This window comes from Hippichthys cyanospilos, chromosome 1 (genome assembly GCF_059441005.1).
Source record: "Hippichthys cyanospilos isolate Australia breed blue-spotted pipefish chromosome 1, RoL_Hcya_1.0, whole genome shotgun sequence".
Lineage (NCBI taxonomy): Eukaryota > Metazoa > Chordata > Actinopteri > Syngnathiformes > Syngnathidae > Hippichthys > Hippichthys cyanospilos.
This window is the reverse complement of record NC_142369.1, coordinates 25,049,625-25,070,184: the sequence shown is the minus strand read 5'-3', so window position 1 is coordinate 25,070,184 and position 20,560 is coordinate 25,049,625. Positions and strand designations below refer to the sequence as shown.

At 39.9% G+C, this 20,560-nt stretch overlaps 2 protein-coding genes across 5 annotated transcripts in view; one reads left to right on the top strand and one right to left on the bottom strand.

Moving 5' to 3' along the window:
• The window catches only part of LOC148429817 (uncharacterized), a 35,544-nt gene that overhangs the window by 1,556 nt on the left and 13,428 nt on the right, over positions 1 to 20,560 (bottom strand). The window contains exons 13-16 of one of the 3 annotated variants that reach the window (XR_015865846.1): positions 9,990 to 10,037; positions 9,798 to 9,863; positions 9,619 to 9,716; positions 9,082 to 9,162 (exon numbers count right to left, since the gene is read on the bottom strand). The gene's annotated coding sequence lies outside the window, so the exon portion shown is untranslated. Of the gene's footprint in view, positions 1 to 9,081; positions 9,163 to 9,618; positions 9,717 to 9,797; positions 9,864 to 9,989; positions 10,038 to 16,432; positions 16,555 to 20,560 lie in introns of those variants that run through there. The other 2 variants (XR_015865847.1, XR_015865852.1) reach the window with 2 other exon arrangements.
• aifm3 (AIF family member 3) lies at positions 1,359 to 20,559 on the top strand. 2 transcript variants are annotated; one of them, XM_088416639.1, is made up of 20 exons: positions 1,359 to 1,669; positions 6,388 to 6,595; positions 9,838 to 10,051; positions 11,416 to 11,525; positions 11,596 to 11,705; positions 11,780 to 11,824; positions 11,895 to 11,991; positions 13,349 to 13,461; positions 13,677 to 13,763; positions 14,705 to 14,796; positions 14,872 to 15,002; positions 15,208 to 15,323; positions 15,401 to 15,472; positions 16,047 to 16,110; positions 16,422 to 16,498; positions 17,119 to 17,227; positions 17,307 to 17,405; positions 17,504 to 17,579; positions 17,831 to 17,935; positions 19,431 to 20,559. In XM_088416639.1, exons 2-20 carry the CDS (start codon positions 6,565 to 6,567, stop codon positions 19,471 to 19,473), a joined length of 1,791 nt encoding a protein of 596 aa, XP_088272765.1. In that variant the 5' UTR covers positions 1,359 to 1,669; positions 6,388 to 6,564; the 3' UTR covers positions 19,474 to 20,559. The 2 variants fall into 2 exon arrangements, with proteins under 2 accessions (XP_088272765.1, XP_088272755.1); XM_088416629.1 differs by having other exon boundaries at positions 1,360 to 1,669; positions 17,110 to 17,227.

The window sequence follows — 20,560 nt, the reverse complement described above, 5'->3', positions numbered from 1 at the left end:
CTCCTGCCTTGTAGCCTATGCTGATGGACTTCAGGGGGAGTTGCAGAAGGTGAAGCCGCTGTCTGAGAAACTGCGGTGCAGGCCCAACTACTTCTTGATGTATTCGAGATGCTGTCCAGCTGTGAATACTATATTGGTGCCTCCAATATTTAGTGGCTGCATGAAAAAGTGTGACCTGATAGACGAATCTAATCTAATCTAATCCAATCCAACACCACACCTTCAACTTCCCAGGAAGTTGGCTGCTGTTGATCTTTGCAAGGCCCTCTCTCAGGTGTTTCTGCATGGTCCTCCCAATGTGCCTGTCCAGAAGCTCTGGTGTGTACTCCCTCCCAAAACTTCAGATGGGTTACTCATCTTGGAGTGGGATCTCCTCATGCTGTGAAGACAGTCCTGTTGTCCGGTTCATCAAAGCGCTTGAGGAGTCATGCTGTGCATGGGGCGCTTTGCAAGATGCCCGTCACATCGTCCACCCTCTGAGAGTGGTGAGTCTTCCTCCTGATGAGGATTTTTGGCCAAAAATGGTATCAATGGGCCCCTAATGTACCGGGTTCCCAGGTGAAAAATACTGCTGTCACGAAAAAAACCACAAAGGTTTGTCTCATTTTTGCCAAAAAGCGTGACCTTTGTAGAAAAATTGGCGGGCTGATAACTAGTACTTGGAATTTTTTCGAAGGTGTGAAGGTGCGCACCCCATTACTACTGGTGTAAAAAAAATGGCACACCAACAAGTCCACCTCAGAAGAGTTCAGAAAGACCAAAAATAAGGCAAATAAGTCAAAGTCCGAATTTAAATTGAGGGGCTGTGAGGGGGCTGTGAGGCGGCCTTAAACGAGAAATTTACGCACGAAAACCTTCCGAAACGGCAGAGTCGAAACAATTGCGAAAAGCGGTCCAAATTTCCTCCACAGCTGCGTGAAAATTTTCATCACCGATTACTGCAAATGTTTGATTTCAGCTATTGCTGCCAAAGGTGGCTATTAAGTTCAGGGGGCCATTACTTCTTCACCGAGTTTTAAACGTGTATGTATTTTTAGAAATCGCATTCACATATCCTTGGATTATCTCAGTGTGATATTAATATTGATTTGCTGAAATGAAACGCTTGTGGGTGATAAATATATGAAAAACACAGAAATCGAGACGGGAACGACTAACTTTTTTCACAGCTCATCAAGCAAAACGAGCCCTTACCAGCTAAAGGCGAGACTGAGAGGAAGATCTGAAAAAGCCAGCAAAAAGAGAGCGAGAGAGAGTGTATGTTTGGGAACGGGAAGAGAGGAGGGAGGTGGAGGGCACGCTGCGAATTCGTGCTGCGTTAGCATCCCCTCAGCAACTCCATCAATACTGCATACAGCTAAGAAACTGGCAAAGGTCTTTTGTGCTGCATTTGCAGGCTCGGCCAGCGAGAGAGCAACTCCCACGACCGGTCGGCTCAGTCTGCTGCTGCAGTTGGAGGGCTGCGCGCACACACGCACACACGCACACACACACACACACACAACAGAGACTGTGCTGCGTCGAGAGGGACACACAGACTAGGAATTCTCCAGTGGAGAAGAAGCAGTCCCACAGAGGAAGTGGATTATAGGGGGACCGGTGCAAATATGTTAGTGTGCTCTGCATTGCACCGCTGCATGCACCTGCTCCTTGACCACAGCTCTATTTGGTAAGCTCAGCTTGACACATTTTCATGATCATTTTTTTTTTTCTTTTTTTACACTCGGGTGTGAAATGGGTAAATGAAGCATGGGTGAGTTCTTGGTTCCACAGAAACTCTTTTAAAGGCCGGAGAACTTGTACGCATGTGTGTGTGTCTAATCAAATAGTTGCATGGGGGCAGAATGGAGTCTTAAAATGTCACATTTTCCTTTTCCATTACATCACAGAGAGTTTATTATTTGTTGAAGATAAGCTAAGCATCTTCAAAGAATCCGCGTGTAAATAAGAAAACATGTATGACTTGTCGGTTGCTATTAACATTTAACAAGTTATGCTTGTAGATTGTTAAAGTGATCTGCAAAAATTGCCCCAAGGTTGCTCATTAAACTGTAATAGACAAGTTTTTTTGTACATTGTCAAAGAGTGATTGGTTCAGCTTCCTCATTTTCATCCAAAGTTCGTTCAGACTATTCACTTGTGTGTTGAAAAAAAAAATCGATTTTCTCTCTATCTCCTTGCTCACTTTCGGTCTACTCCCGCAAAGTAGCGGCGTACGGGTCTTATTTTTCCCAATCTTTGGAGTTCCATCTGGAATTGAATTAATTAATGATTTCACACAGCGTCGTTTATATTGAATGCCGCTCATAATGGAAGGTAAAGGTGATCAAGAAATACACCATTGTCACGACCTTGCTTCTGGAAGGAACTTCAAAATAAAAGTGTCTAAGGACATTCGTTTTCAAGAAGTAGATCTCGGGGCAAAAAAGTTTGGGTGTGCCGGTCTAGATGAATATCCACTATCTAAAATCAAAGGAAAAAGACAAGTTGAAAAAGTATGCTGAACAATCATATCTAAGATAAACCCAACTGTACTTTTTGCACAAGCAGAACTAAACACAATTACGAAGAGGAACATTAGCATTGACGCTGGAGTGAATATAACGTGAGAGGTGTCCTGACAAGCTATGATTTGAAGGTAAAATGTCTTTGATGAACTAGTCATTCCTCCGTCTGTCTTGTTTAAAAGCTCTCAGCAAACCAAGCAGATAACCTCTGACAGCGTGGTAAGATCAGAGCACTTTGGCTCAACAGTTGATTAGGGCAATCGGGGGTGATCAGCCATTTAGCAAGCGCTTGGTCGTATAAATAACAACAATTAAGCATTTGTCATGTGTAGCCTACAAATATTGAAGTCCTGTTTGAAATTATGGACATTCCGCTTAGCTTGCCGGTGCTCAACATTCCTGCTTTTCTTGGTCGCAGTCAGGTTATGGATCGGGCCACCAAGCTACTAATTCTCCCCCGACATTCCTGAAGGCGGCAAATGAATGAAAGTGACTTTTCAGGCTGAATTATTAGCATTGCCAACAGCCAACAGCCAGCAGCCAGCAAGCGCCATTTGCGTCATATGTTGTGATGAACAAATCTGCTTAACCTACTTTGCTTTGGAGCAAAATATCTCAGGCTCACTAGAACATCCGGGTGTTTTGGTTTTCCGTAATAGTAACAAGTGCTGGACAAGCCATCCTAAATGGTCAAACAAAGAGCCATTGATGCGGCATAAGGAAGAGTTATTTTGGGCATTTACAGTTGTTGCTTTAATATTTTTATTTACATTTCTAGTACCGGCGCTTTAAAATTTTAAAATGACCCAAGAATTAATGTCAAAGAAGTTCATGTACTCTTAAAAAAAATTATTAAAAAAAATTATAAGCCAAAAAAACTGACCAAATATTTGTGTGAATTTGACTCCATTTTCTCTTTTTGGGGTTGTTTTTGTGTCAAACAATTAGGAAAAAATGTGCTTTAGACCAAGGCCAAAGAGTAAATGTCAAACAACTCTTACAAAAAAAAGACTGACGGAATATTTGGGTCATTGTTTTTGTGCAAAATTATGCTGAAAAAAGGGATCATTTTGATATGAAACTAACCATAAAGTTCAGTTATATTTACTCAGATATTGGGTTTGTCTTTTTTTTTTAATCCATAATTGGGTTTGTTTTTGACCCAACTGTTTCAAGAGTGTGCGTACAAAACAAAAGTCAAATTCATCCATCTCTCTATACAGTACGCCTTGCCTTCATTACAGCAACAGATGACCACCTCGTTAAATTTCGGAAAGGCAAGTCAGGTTTTAGTCATACGTTGGTGAACATACAGTTCAGAGAGTCGATAGCTGCTCTGATAGTACTGTACATCGCTGTATAGTCCTTGAAATTCTGCACAAGCACATTGGATAAAAGTGAAGTGTAGAGAGTCTCTGTCACTGACCCTTATGTGAAGTCAGTAAATGAGGCTATGAGAGCCATCCTAAACATGGGCTGTTTTTTTTTGTTTGAGTTTGTTGATCTTAAAAGTGATCAGCAATTGCATTCACTTGCTATGCACGTCAAATTCATTGTGACTGACAGGTGCCATGATCAGGATTTGGACAATTTAGCGTTTCTTCCTCCCTTAACAGCCACACAGCTTGACTATCCTGTACCAAGCTTTTTTAATCTACAAGATAGTTCTGGACTGTTTTTTTTTTTTTTTTTTTTTTTTTACGGGCTCCTCCGCAGTTTCCGCGCCGGCTGCAACATTGATGTATATGTCTCTGGGCCACATCACTTCTTGTGTGATAAAAAGTTACACCAACATTTTTTTTTTTTTTTTGAAGGGGACTTTATGAATTCTCTACACTCATTCATTCTCATTCTCAAAAACATTCACGATCAACAGTTTCAAATGTTCAAGGTCAAATATCCAGGTCACAATATATGATCCTGATCTGTCATCTTCTTCTGTCAGCTTTAAAAAAAAAAAGGTGGTGATTGCCAAAGTTAATTGCTAAAAGATATACAGAATACACATAACAGATCAGATACAATAAGGCTCAATTCATTTGTCCCTGATGGGAAAGTTCGGGTTTCACAGCATCAAAGAAAATCCATCTCAATTTTCGTAATTGAGCATTCAGCAAGTGTAGAAAGGCAGCAACCCACGGAATGGTCGTTAATTACAAAAGGTAAAGATTAATGGCTTCAATCTAACTGATTTCCCCTCATTAAATACAGTTGTAAATAACAGCTACACTGTAAAATGTACAACGTCTATCTTTTTGGTGAATTTAGCGTAAAAGTGCTGCAGTAATTAAGACATGGATCACGAGCAAGTAACTTTGCAAAGTTGATGTCCATGACTGCGTCTCAAATGCAAGAGAGGCCAGTCACAGTGGGGATCTTTCCACTTCTCATTTGGAACTTTGCAGCGTACACACGCATTCAGCTCCGCACACTTTTTTTTTTCTCCTTCCCCGAAGTTCCAGGACATTAAGATGTGATCGGAATAGCAAGTAGCTCTTTTGGTTTTTACTTCTCAAGTAGAAGTCGCTAATGGACGGCTGCTTGTCGGACGACGCCACACGCCGGCCCGCCCGCGCTCACGGGCTCGGCGGGGAGTCACTGTACGCCTGCGAGGCTCAAATACCAGAGCTGCTAGAGATGGGAGTGCGACGTGGCAACAAAACAGAGATTTTGAAACTCAAGGGGCCCCTCGCTTTCCTTTGATGCGCACTGTGACGAGAAAGTTAATAGGTGTCGGAGGGCCGTTAATATTTAACACTTTCCTCATGCGCTATGCATGAACAAAGGGAACCATGTGTGGACTAATGTTGTCAATTAGCACGCTTGCTTTCATTTTTTACAAGCATCAACAAAGCAAACTTTAACTGAAGAGATGTAATGTGCAGTGTCATGCTGTCACATTCATACGCATATCATTGTTTGGACATCATTCTGGTCGTCGTGGCTGAAAGGTGTCGAAATATGGCACAGTAAAAATAGCTAAATTGAATAAAACTTGACGGCAGGTGACATATGCACTTTACGATAACTTGGGAACAAATGACAACATTATGTTTTTCAATGAAAAGCTGTCTGACTTTGAAGGATTCTTTTTGGAGTGACGTCATGAATATTACGACTCCCGCTGCCACGACTATACTTGTCACCAGCAAAATATGTCATAACTAGTGCTGTCAATCTTAATTACGAGCGCTATTCAATTGATCGGATTAATCGCACACGAATCTCACCTAAAATTTTCTTCGATTAAAGATGAACCACTGTTTTAAAATCTGGATATTGTGTTATTGTGGCAGCTCATAGGATTGAAATAACAAGAAAATACGGCTTCATTAATTTTCTTGAACAGATGCAGTTGTATCAATTTACCTTTTGCTATATTTGAAACAAGGTCCAAGTCCTGCCTGCAACCTTTACTTTCGACCACCAGGAGAAATGGTGCTGTTTTCTTTAGCCGATTGCCAAATAATTAGAAAATAACATTAAAATCAACCATTGTCCATCCCGCCCATCGCAGACTTGCTCAAGTAGGAGGTGTTCTCAAGTTTAGTTTGGCAAAGACCCCCAACAATTCAAGCACAAGATGTCTGATGCATAAAAATTGACCGGTCAGCATACAGAAAGAATAAAGTTGGAGAATAACAATTTGAATCAGACAATTTATGAAAACAACGACAAAAAAAAAAAAACGCTTTAACTGACTTGAGTACAATTAATCTGTTTTTTGAAACCTCTAGTCACAAGCAAATAATGCAAAGAAACTTCCTCCGTGTAGGAAAATTATTAGTATCTTGTTGATATCGTGTCACAAGTGAAGAAAAAGTGTAAATACGCGTTTGACTGTGCACGCTGTTGACGTGATACTCTTTTGTCTGCGCAGATAATGTGGAGGGACTGACAATTGTGGACCTAAAGATTTTCATTCCTCCATTTCTGTGACATTACTTCCACCAAGGATCTTGAAGGTTGAGGAACTGATCCAGGCTCACCTCCCCTCATCTCTCTCTCTCCCCCCCTCCCCCCCTCTCCCTTGCTTTCCATCAATCCTGAGCCCAACATGGGAGGATGCTTCTCCAAACCCAAACCAGGTGACCAAAAAGTCTTTCTTTATTTGCAAGGTCAAAACAGGGATTTACAGAAAGGGTACCTGCAGTCCATTTTAATATTATATGCGATGCCTTTGTAACTGCTTGCTAATTTACATGTATTATATTATGTTCTCAAATCTACGTGGCAGGGTAGCCGACCGGGTAGTGTCCACCACAATACAGACAGATAATCGATGTTTGAATCCAGGCTACGCATTCCAGCCTGCGCCTAATCCTCCCACATTACAATAGCATGAATGGTAGGGAAACCGAACGCTCGAAATTGTCCTTAGGTGTAAATGGCTTTAGTTAAATTAATCAATATCTTGCACATAATGACCAACTTTGTATTGGTTGCCAGATCACACATTGGCTAAAAATATGACTATTCTACTTTGGTCGCTTTAATCAAAGGATTGTCGGTCGGACCGGTGCTGTGAGCTGATGGAAAAAAAGTGCTGGTAGTCTCATTTCTTTATTCGACTGTTGCCAGGTGAATTAGGAAATGGGTAACAGCAGATCATGAAGTAAATGTATCAATAAATTACTCTGTGATAGACAAATAAATGATAAATAAATCCTGCTTGAGTTTCAAATGTCCGAATGCGTTGATGTCTCCTGCGCATGGCGAGACGTCAGCAGCTAGCACCCGAGACTTCCTACATTCTTAAATTTCTATTTATCTTTATGTTTCTTAACTTGTAACCAAATTACTGAAGGAGTCATATGAGTCGTACAAAGTGCAAGAGAAACAAAACAAGAAGAGGGTACTATTTTGGCTCATGTCAAACCCCGGTATGTTGTAAAATGTCCGGGTGAGCTAGAAGCCAAAATCGAGAGATGCTGGTACACCGCCGCGCTGCATCCGAGGCCACTTAAAGCACTGGCTCGTACACAGAAGTACAGATTGGACTGGTCGAATGTAACCGACTTTTTGGAAAATGGACTCGATTATTTTCAGAGCGTAAATGGGACAAGCAGTACAGAAAACTGCAATATATCTCGTCAGATAAACATCAGGTTTGATTGCAGTTTCTATTCAGTAATTCATTACTTCTCATTACAGTGCAAATTCTGGGTATAATGTCCACAGATTTTTCAATGTTCCTACCAATGTATGGTTTAATTTTTCTCACAGAGTATATCTTACACCTAAACCTCTGTTTTAAATTATTGGAATTACAAATCAACAAACTAATACACAACCTTTTTGCTTTGTCCTTAACTATGAAGTTCCGTGCAACTGTACAGGGAGGAAAAGGAAAATTTTACGCTAATATAAATTCCACTATAAATAGATGTGCAAGACTTTAAGACCACCAAAATATATACATACAAAATATATGGGGATTGTGGACCCAATTGCAGGGAAGCTCAGAGGCAAACAAAAAGAGTAAACAGAGCCAGGATGTGAGGAAAACAGTACAGGAAAAACTACAAAGAGAGGCAGGCGGGAAAACATGACAAAATACAATCGGCGGGTAGACATGACTTGACATGATCCGACAAGAAGTAAAACTAAACAGGAAATTAAATACATTTCAACTAATTAGGCAACAAGGAACACCTGAATAAGAAACAATTGGCGCAGGAACCTGATAGGTTAACACAAAGGGGATTTTGACAAGGACAGGTGGACACAATCACACTAATAAGACACTAACACAAAGGTAAAGAAAACATGAACAAAACTGGAATTCAATCCCATCACACACACCCTCAGCATGACACTAGCGGACTACATGTCATTGCACTGCTAAAGGCACAATAATGCTGAATTTGGCCTAGTTAGAGTTATTATCCCCTTTGGTGCTGAGACAAGCAAAGGTACTTGGAGCAGTTGACACTGATAGATGAAGAGCGAACGTTGCTGAACGCAGCTGATTTCATTGTCTTTTTGCAGTTTGTTACGAGTCAATTTGATACATATTTGTGCCAAATATTAAAATAGTACATGAAGTTTCTCTGTTTGAGTTGCTGCAGGCAGGCATTCTTTCCATTTCGTGTCATTTTTAGGAATACTAAAAACCGCCTTCATTTGGGGTTGTGTGCATCCTTTTATGTACAACCTACTCTGCCTGCAGTATTGTGTGTATGACGGAGGAGGAATTTTAATGCTGTTGTGCCACGGTACTCAAGAGGGATTACATATACATGAATATGAAAATGTGATATTGTGTGTGCTTGCATTTGTGTGTTTCTGCCCCGATCGGAAGATGAGGGTGCATCATTTTAGGTGATAATAGCACCGTGTACAGTTGAGCTTTTGCATTAAACATCAGGTAAAGAGAGCTGACATTGAATGGGAAACAAGTCCTTATTGACAAAAAAAACCTTCGTTTGACCTAATTTGATCAAATATGAATAGAAACACGATACGGTCATCAGCCTCAAGAGATTCCCTTTATCGCTAGTAAGACTTCTTTTTTTTTTTTTTTTTTTGCTCACACTATTATGTTTTTCCATTAGATTTAATTAAGACTTACTCAGTGGGAGAAAATTCCAGCCAGATTACTTGGTAAGACCTGGACAATCAGCACATTTTCCAGCCAAACAGATACAGCCTGCTGCATTGAAAAAGCACATAATTAGAACTATAATTTTTGTGTGCAGTAAACCCAAAGTTGCACATCAGGTGAAATTAAAAGTATGTTAAAGTGTGTGCCTGTTAAGCAGGTAAATTAAAAATGTCTTCTCATCTGTGCTGATTCAATTATTACGTTTATTTAATCTGTTGTCTTTGTTGTGTCCCTTTTTTAAAAGGGAAGAAATAAGACGGTTACTTTAAACACATCTGTTAATGTGATCATTATAAAGACTCTAATTGTGAGTATGAAACATAAATGACTTACAGATTTTGATGCAAAACACTTCAAATGATTGATAAGAATGATCATTATAATGACTAATTAAAATAATTGGACTCAATTTTCAGATGTATCATTAAGAAATTCGTAACGACAGCCAACTAAAAGAAAAACAAAGAAAGTAGGCAAGTTTGCCCTTTGAATGAGTCCGTTCACCTTTTTCCTTCTTTCATTTGTTCCACTTGTGGAGATGTCAGATTTCATTTGTCCTTTATTTGCATCCAGACGGCCCCTCTTAGCTGAAAGCCGCTAGTCTGATGAGAGAGGACAAAAAAAGTTACTCGAATGCACCGTTACTTGGTCAGCCACACTTTTCGGTATTTCTGAAAACGTACCGGTTAAATCGAGTGAAACCACAATGTTTGTGTTGTGCAGTTGAAGTCAAAGTGGAACTCTCTCTCCTGGAAAACGAAAAAGAGGCGGATGGCCTTTCACCTAATGGTAAAGCGAGCCCCTTTGCAGACTGCAGACCAAACGGGGCCCTGGGACACAGCTCGGACGACGACTCCACCTTGCTTCAAGCTTACCACAAATCACGGGACTATGTGGAGGCTTCCGTCTGCCATGTCAAAGACCTGGAAAATGGACAGTGAGCAAAAGAAATCTTATGTCCCGTGCCGTAACCATGGCGCACAAAAAGTTGCCGGGAATCATTTTTTACCTTGGCTCGCTATGAATTAGCTATAATTTTTTTAAAAGGGCAAAAAATATACTGTATAACTTTACAACAATGGCTTTTGATACGCTGGAAATGTGCGGCAATCGCCAATGTTATGACGTTACCAGTGTTGACCGATGAGACGCGCTGTACTTCACACATTCAAAATGGGGATAGTGCGGCACCTTTGATAATCATCTCAAGCGATGCTGCAGGTTTCTGTCCGGCTTGCTCTGCGAGATTCCCAGTGACAAGCAGCGGGTTCAAAATTGGATTGCCAACGGCTAAGAATTACTTGCAAGCAGTGTTAAAACTACTGCTATGTGTTTTTCCCTTCTTCATTTTCTTTAAATATTTTTTAAACATTTTTCAGAATCCTACCCAGTCTATATAAACAAAAAGTTCTGATTATTTAAGCATTCAACAACACTAACATTTATATGACCTTATGTGTCCCTTATTCCGTAATGTGTTTTTCATTTAGGACTAATTATGGAACGAGAATGTGTGTAAAGTGTTTCTTAATTGTTATCATGATTTTGTACCAAATTTATCCAAAAGGATAAACAGTAGCAAATATGCTCAAAAGTCTTACGAACGCAAATTAACATTTTCACAGATGACGATTAATTTTTGACAAAAAAAATTCAACTCATGTTCTCAACACAGTATAAAATGCTTGCCTATGCAGTTTCAAATCACATATCAACATTTTTGACAATAATTTGACACTAGAGCAATGATCCAAAAGCTGACGGCACTTCAGAGGCCCTTTGAGTAATCTTAAAGAAAAAAAATACAAACAAACCCCTTCAAAATTGTGGAAAAACGCTGATGAAGAACTCGTTTAAAATGAACGTGAAACGTGCAAGAACATTTCCAGGAAAAAAATCCGACAATTCCCCCAAATTTACTCTATTGTTCAGTTTAGATGCATGATAGTCAAAAATGTGCAATACAGTATTTGCACATGTGAAGTATGTTCTTGAAAAGGTTTTTCGACCCCAAACCCGAAGGTGGTCATGGGACGAAAAACAGAAAGCCTTATGGCCCCACGGCCCACGCTCTAATTTGACACCTCCAAGTTGTGCGCATGTGTACTGAGCTTTGCACCTGTGAAATATTGTACTGCAACTCCAGATGTTTGTGAAAAAAAATATACCAGGTGTCTACTGCTGACCTGCAAATGTCCAACTGTATAGCTAGCCCAAAACATTTGTAACTGAAAGAATTTGACTTGTCGTACGTATTGGAGGAACAAAAAAAAAAGAATCGAAATGAATCTCATGTTCCAGGATGCGAGAAGTTGACTTAGGAAGCGGCAGAGCGCTGTTGATTAAAGAACATGGCGAGTTCTCGGCAATGGGTCACAAATGCCCACATTACGGCGCACCGCTCGTCAAAGGTAAATAATGTTCGGTACGATACGTCTTGACTTCCTTTCTTTGAGCGTAAAATGCATGGTGTGGTGCAAGGTGTGCTGTCAAAAGGACACGTGCGCTGTCCCTGGCACGGCGCTTGTTTCAACATCGCAACAGGCGACATCGAAGACTTCCCCGGGCTGGACAGCCTGCCGACCTTCCAGGTGACCTTCCCGACCTCTGAACACATTCCCTGCCTTCTCAGAGCACCAAGCTCACATGTGTTTGCACGCTTCAGGTCAGAGTTGAAAAGGACAAGGTCATCATCCGAGCAAACAAGCAGGTAAACTCGCAAATGACAAACTAATTCACTACGCTAAACAAACGGAGTGAGAGCTTTTAAACTTTTCCAGGCTCTTCAGTTGCAGAAACGGTCAAAGGCCATGGCAAGATGTTCTGCGGTCATTAACTCCAGCACAGCCTTCACAAATGTTTTAATTATTGGGTCAGGTCAGTATGTCGTGCTCTTTTCTTCCTCTTTCTACGATTGAATGAAAAAAAAAAACATCAAACAGTTGGACACATGTATTCAAAGATTTAGAGAAGGCCACATTGAATTCCCCACTAAATATTATGGGGAACATTCGGTTCATCCTCTGAAATTTCAGCCCAAAGTTAAATGCTCCTATCTTTTTGTGAGTATTGTACTAAAGCGGCAGTTCTAAAATATTGGTGCGTGAAAGCACTTTGAGCGCTCATGACATTTTTTTTAACTGGCTTTATGCATGTATCGACAAATGTAATTCAATTCTTTTCAGAATTTCAAAAAAACAGTTCATTTTTCTTTTCAAATTAAGAGCAAATTCATTGGAACACAAAATCAACCGTTGCTGAACTGCGTTACACTGACTCCTAAGCAAAATACTGACAAGTTTCATGCTGATGCACATTGTCATTCGTGATACAATTTCCAGGCAGGCAGACAAGCCAGAAATAAAACTGATTATGTTACACATTCTATCTTCTGGAGTTGCGGCATGAAATGTGCCCAGAAAAAGAAACACAACAAATGTATTTCTACTAATTCTGTGTTGTAATGAAATGTGTTTCTCGCTTTTGTAATAATTCAGCTCCTGAAGTCTTACCGATTTGAATACGCAATTTACATTACGTCACGTGCAGTATTTCAGTCTCTTGTCAAAAGTGATCTTTCTTTTGGAAAAGTCACCAAAATCATAAGCAAAACATGCAGGGTAAATGGTGTGATGCCTGCCGAACAGAGATCTCATGAGATGCGCTGATGTCTCACTTTGACGTCAGCTGTGACGGAGGGTCAAACTCTGTCCAAACTTTCGAGCCACAATTGATATTTTTGTTTGCATTCCAAAGCGTGCGACCTCACGGGTGTTCCCACTTAAGAGTTCCGAAGATCCGCTATTTATAAAGTGTCCCGTCAGATTGCACTTATATCACCCTTGTACTACGCCCACTCAGGGTCATATGCGTGGCATCGGAGAAGTGCATTATGCTTCTCGAAAGTAATTCAAAGAGTAAAACTCATTACACGGCACTGGTTTGTTAAACACACCAAGTCTTATCTAATTTCTTAACCTATTTGATGGTTTTATGACATTGTATTTTTTTTAGGACGTCATGATTTTTGATTTTCCATTAGGTGTAAGCTTCATGAAAGTCATTTAAAACAGTGACACCACGATTCCCGTCCTGGGGGACACTTTTTAAATCGGGCCAGTGAAATAAATGAGGTTCCCCATAATATTCTAATTCCGATCACATGTCATTGATTGATTGAGCCACTGCAGTCCAAGTGCGGCGCTTACACAAAGGGCGGTCTACGTGTGTGCAGGTCCAGCAGGTCTTGTGTGTGCAGAGACACTGAGGCAAGAGGGGTTCACTGACCGCGTCGTAATATGCACCATGGACAGACATCTTCCTTATGACAGGCCTAAACTGAGTAAGGTTTGTACACAGACCCTCGACGGTCGAGAGAGCTGGCCCATGCACAAATTGCTCTCTAGTACATTGTGTGTTGTTGTTTTTTTTGACATGATGACCTTGATAACATTCCCAGATTGTTTTTGTTGGACTCCCAAATTGTGGGAGAAGAAGTTCATCCTTTCACAAATACTTTTTTATCTGGTGGAGGCATTCAGCACTAATGTACTGCCCCTCAGTCCCTAGACAGCACAGCAGAACAGCTGAGGTTGCGCTCCATGGACTTCCTGCAGGATCACGACATTGAATTGCTCACAGAGAAAGAGGTGAGAGCTGGTGAGATTAGCTGTTTGAAATAGTAAATCACAACCGATTGCATTACATTGGCCAGCGATCAGTAACACTACTGTACATTGATCTGGCTAAGATTGCTAAACATATTATTTTTGACAGACTTGGACGATTTTGAATAACCGTGACTTCTAAAACTGCAATATCGTCAGTGCAGCAATGAAAACGAATATTCTGTGTATGCATAATATCAGATGCTAATCAATCACGCTGTCATCATATGATGCAACACTAGTCTCCAGTGTTAGCGCTAGCGGCTAACTATGCAATCTAACTATTCAATCGAACAACTCAGGCAGAAAAAGTCCATCAATGGGTTAAACGTTAATAACTGCAAATGTCTAAATAAGGTCAGCTTCCTAACAATTTAGAAAAGCGGACATATAACAAGAATGATGGGGGTAAAATGACTTCAATATTTTACTTAATTACATTTAACGGTCCACTAGTCAGCAACTTAAAATGTGTAAAGAGGATAAAAAAAAAAAAAAAATCTATCTGGAGCCGCAAAAAATGGAAAGCCTATTACAGTAGAAGCCTTAGAATAAAGGCAACACATACTGTAAGTATCTATATTAGCTATTTTGGCTTAGTATCAAAATTACTAAGTAGACTAATAATGAGCCTTTATGATTTAATTTTTATTTCTCCGCTGCGCATCCCGAAATCGTGCTGTACGATGGTGTTTCATGGCATTGGTGAAATTGTAGAACTACACTAAATAAATCTGATTACTTTTCATCTCAGTTTTATTTCGAGGCTTCGAAAAAAAAAAACAAGAAACCGGTTAATGCGACTTCTGTTTTTGGACATCGCCGGACAGCTTCTCAACACGGGGCATATAAACGTCATTTTTATCTTCATGCATTTAGGTTTGCACTCCTCTAATTTGGAACCTGTGTTGTATTGTCTGCAGGTTGTGGCAATAGATGTGAAGACTCGCTCAGTCATCTTTGAAGAAGGCTTGCGGATGGAGTACAGAAAACTCTTCATCGCTACAGGCAACAAGTTAGCCAAAAAGAATCCCTTGTCTTTTGTCTTCGGTTCGTAATAATCTCATGTTTTTAATTTCCTGTTTTGAAGACCCAAGCTTCTGAACTACAAGGGTGGGGACGTTCGGAATGTTTTTCACCTCCGGACGCCCGAGGACGCTAACAGCATAGCCAGACTGGCCAACAACAAGAACGCTGTGATTGTGGGAACATCTTTTGTCGGTAAAAAAAAAAAAAAAAAAAAAAAAAAATATATATATATATATATATATATATATATATATATATATATATATATATATATATATATAGACATCAAATTATTGGCTAGCAATTTGGTGGTTTTGCAGTTGGCTAATGCAAAAGCTACAGCAACAACACTGTCTTTCGCAAACTTCTTTTTATGCATGCGCTGTGGTCATTTCAGGTATGGAGGTGGCTGCCGCTCTAACTGACAAGGCCCACTCCGTTTCCATCATTGGGTTCGAGTCAGTCCCATTTAAAAAAGCCCTCGGTGAGAAAGTAGGGAAAGCCATAATGAAGGTATATCGGCGCCGCCGACTGAAAACAAACGGCCGCGCTTGTTTTCCGAGTTATGTTGACGTCGATCCTCCCTGCAGCTCTTTGAAGCAAACGGGGTGAAGTTCTACATGCTGAATGAGGTGTCCGAGATGATTGGCCATCATGGACAGGTATTCGCAAAGTGAGGGACACAGCATGATGCTCAGCTGCGCTAGTCACACGTCACTTATCTTAAACGGACATCACGTGCGCGGATCACCAATAACAGGTCATGAACATGATATGAGCCATCATTCCAGCCTTGAGTAAAGGTGATGCCATTGTCAGTTGACAGCAGGCCAAAATGTATCTTTAAAGGCATTAATTGTACATGAAAACTAACTTAGTTAGCAGTTACGCGGTGTGCTAGTCCAATAGGAAAAAAGCTGCAAAAAACAACTTCCAATCCGTCTCTGGGTGCGGCCACTTGCTGTCAGCGGAAAATCTCGTCACAGTTGCTTAGGACTCAGGATTGACCAATCATGGCTTAGCTGTTTTTGTGAATTAGGTCATGTGATGTTCACAAGCTTAGCTGTGATAGGTCGTTGCGGATCTACTTTGGAAGAGAAGAGAATTATTCAAATAGAATTACTTTTTAGGTTTTGCGAATGTATTCCATGTTCACCAAAAAAAAAAAAAAATGCTTGCCAATTCTACTTATTAAAAGACGATCATAAACAAAGCATTGTATTTTCGTTCATTCAGCTGAAGGAGGTGGTATTGAAAAGCGGGAAAGTCCTACGAGCAGATGTCTGTGTCATTGGAGCAGGTGAGCGAGTCAAATTTCTCCTTGCTTTCTCTTGTGAAATATTTCAGGGCGCATCCAATCCATATTCATTTTAGATGTAATGTTAAGCTGTTAAGAATTACCGTACTAACAAATTTTTCCAAGCCAGAGGCAGCTGGGCAAAAAAAATTGCGCAGTACAGTATAACAAAGAGTAGTTTCGGGATGAAAAATTCACCTCTTTTCTCGTATTTGGACAAATGCTGTTCTTCCAGACGTGGGAAAAGTGACATGTTGAAAATGGAAAACATGACACTTGTGTCATAGTGAGCTTACTCCTCTTCTCTCCTGCAGGATGTGTTCCCGCAACAGGTTTCTTGAAACAGAGCGGCATCCACATGGACTCAAAGGGCTTCATCACTGTCAATAAGGTATTTTGCCACACTGAAGTGAAGTTTTGATAACGTTGGCTTCCATCACGGTGTGCCTGAAATTTCCACATGTTATCGAGCATTCAGTACAGTGCTCTTGCAGGCATTTTATCCAGGGGTGCGTGCGCACTGACAGCCCGGCGCCAACGGATGTCCGTTTTGTCGACGGAACGCTAAAAAAATAATGGCCAATTAAAAATGTCGGAATTGCAATTTTTATTCCTCTTTAATCGTCAGGATATACATTATGTCAGATATCCGTCAGCCCGCCACACCCCTTTTTGCAGACTGAACAGTATAGGGAGCTTTTTGAGATATCATGATAATTACGGTACCGTGAGTTCCATATTGTGATAATATCATGACAGCTGATCATCGTTACAGCGCTATCTGGTAGTGATTTTTGGTACTGAAATCCTTGAAAAGAAAAACTAGGATGACAGTGGCACACATTATTCATTTTGTGCCAGAAGCTGCAGGCCTGTGGAACTTTGAAATTGGGCCGCAGTTATGCTCTACATAAAATTCTCTCTTCTACCTTCACACTATTGGTGCCATTATGAAGGTGTTATTTGAAGGTCAAATGGATATCTATTGTTGCTGTCTCTGAGATGATGCAGACAAACATGGATGGGGTCTTTGCTGGGGGCGACGTGGTGACCTTTCCTTTCACGGCGCGCAACAATAAGAAGGTTAACATCCCTCATTGGCAAATGGCTCACGTGCATGGTGAGTTTGTCATGGTTGTTTTAACCTGGTGTGTTGGGTAAACCAAAACGGATTTCTTTTTTTTCCTCACTCACGACAGGAAGAGTAGCAGCTCTCAACATGGTGGGCAGAGTCACCGAGGTGAAAACAGTGCCTTACTTCTGGTCTGCCATGTTTGGGAAGACCATACGCTATGCAGGTATAGTTATTGTGTAAGGAACCACACGGACCAAGCTGTATACTGTGCGGATGAAAAATTCCGGAGGAAGGCTGATTATTATTGTCTTTTTTTTCAAGGTTATGGCGACGGATTTGATGATGTCATCATTCAAGGTGATCTTGATGAACTGAGATTTGTCGCGTTTTACACGAGGCAAGTGTGTGATATTTAGCGGTAGTTTTTTTTTTTTAAGCAACACACAATGTGGGTTTGGAAAAATTAGTTTGTTGCTGGATGAATTCAAGCTTTAATTTTATAATGTGTCCTCTGTATTATTTTCCAAATTCAATAATTATGTTTTCTTCACAACTTAATTTTATCAAAATATACATTGGAATTTGTTGGCACATTAACATTATTATTGTTTGTTTGTTTTTTTTATACCTCAACTGGATCTTGGACAGGGGCGAGGAGGTGGTGGCGGTGGCCAGCATGAACTATGATCCCATTGTGTCCCGAGTGGCTGAGGTCTTAGGATCAGGAAAGACGATTAAGAAACGAGATGTGGAGTAAGTCGCCCTCCGAGACTTAAACCTGGTCGTGATTACAATAATCTTTATGTTCTGTACAGTTTTAAAGGGAAACATGACAAATATTGCACTGAAGCACACAACAGCTTGTGATCATCATATGACCGAGAGAGGACTGCAGCTGACTTGTTGAGAAATTTTAGATTCACCGTAGTTTATGTTGCATGACTCAGGCCCTCCAATTGCATCGTAACAAATCATAAAAACAATGTGCCATGGACAAGAATTTCTTCTTTTAAAATTATAACAATAAATAATAAAACTCTGGTCAAATCATTTTTTTTATGGAGAGGAGCTGACACATTTGACTGATGCTTGCCTCATATAAGCCAATTGACCCCTGTCGTGATAACTGTGACCATTGGACGGCAGTGTTTCCACACTTATAACACAGCTATTATCCACATGCAATTCAAAGTAAGGAATGGAAATCAGTCTTTCATACGATAGCACTCGTATTTACATAGACATAGCAGACATTATTGTGTTGGCCTTGAAAAGGTGAGTGAAAATGCCAAAAATGCTGGCCCTCATATGCTAAAGACTTGATCTGGTGTGAGTGCTCACAATATTGTATTTATTGTGCATTTTAGTGCTTAATTCTAACTTGAATTAGTTATCCATGGGTCCCAAGATTGCTAGTGATGTAAGAAGGAGAAGTAAGAAGATGATTAGTATGGAAACGAAGCTGGAGATAATCAAGAAATACAAAGAAGGCTAGGCTAGGCTACCCTCGCTAGGGATTATAGCCTTAAATAGCTCAAATCATCGTTCCTCAAAGGTAAATGCAATTTAAATTTCCTTTATAATTTTTTTTTTTATTTATGATGCTATTTAACTGTATACACGTATATTATATATAAGTAGCACTTACTCTATTATTTTGTTACTAATTTTTAATATGTACAGTTTAATACAATCTTGAAGTTTAGAATAAAACTGAATATTGCACTGCAAAAGTTTGTTTTGCGTTTGGCTTGTGGAATTTTTAGAATCTTAGGCGAGTTTAGGAAAATAGTGAGGAAAACAAATTTTTGGTTTCATTACATGTGAAGCTTCAAAAGACACAAGTGTAAAGGCAGGCTAGGTCTATGAGAGAGCGCGAGGAAACAAAACAAGAGAACTTTCTTATGCATAGAAGGACCGACTCAAACAGGAAGAAGGCAAACCTAATACAAATAAGTACTTATTATATAGTATTTGTCAAGGTCATCCCACTCTACCGTCACATAGAATCCTCATACACCGTACAAGTGAAAGGTTCTTTGTTCAAAGTCAGGTGGTCACACTAAGCAAAAAGCAACCAAAATGTTTTTTTTTTTTTTTTTTCAATTTCTAGAATTGCCCTCACAAACATTGGGAGGATCGTAGTATGAACAAGCAATCAAGTTGCCATTACTGGAGATACTATCAGGGATGTTTCCCAAGATGGCCATCATGTAACTGCATTATACCGTATGTATGTCTGATGCAGGACTGGAGACATATCCTGGTTGATTGACAAGGGCTCCCAATAACTTGACGAGTACACATGCATGGACCAGGTGTGCACTGGAATTTTGGTGGTGCTGAGACCAAAGGCAGCTATCCCGAGTCTGAGAACCGTGACTGATACTCTCTGACCTGAGAGCCAGCAGAACTTTGGGTGACCCCTGTTGCCGTGTTTCAATAGTGGATTCCGTTCCAAGATGTCACCGACATGAACACTTTGCTTATAAGAAGCCATGAATGGGCATTGGTCTTTTGTATTGATAATGTTGTATATAGCTATACAGTAATCCTACCTGCACTGCACTATAACTAAATACATAGAACTTCTATTTGGGGTGGGTTTTTTTTTTTTTTTTTTAACAATGGAATGATTATCTTCTTATACACATGCCTTTTATCTGCATGACATGTTTTTTTCTGAATAGAAACCTCACTGGGGGTAGACATCAGTAGGTACACATGCATAATCCAATGAGATCCAATTTTAAGCAATAGGGCAAATATTGTTATGGATCTCTGACTGCAAAAGTGCCTGTGTGAGTAGTGTATAGCTTTAATTTGTTCTTAACATTTAAAACAATTCAAAGGTACCTCTTATTATTGGCTGTTTCGCAAGATTGCACAAAAGGTTTGACCTGTTTGATTCCCCATTAAAGCTTGTATGGTAGATTTAAGTGTTGTCTAACACAATACAGGATGATGATCATGATGATGCCAATTGCTAAAATGAGCTCCCTTCATAGGGATTTTTATTACTAACTCAGGGAACTAAGGCCTCCTGTACTTTTGTCAAGATAAACGTCGAGATTTTATGTTTTCCAGTTATTATAGCTTCCCTGGTTCTGCATGTATGAATTTGCTGATACTGTATGTACTTCAGGGTAAAATACTGTACAATGTTAAAAAAAAAAACATACATACATATATATACATATATATATATATATATATATATATATATATATATATATATATATACACACACACACACACACACAAAACATGTGCAAGGGTGGGATTTTTATAATTTTGCAATAAAGGTCCTCTGCATCACAGAATCGTTTATGACTCCACCAGTAGCACTATCTGATTTCTTGCATATGCTAACTCAAC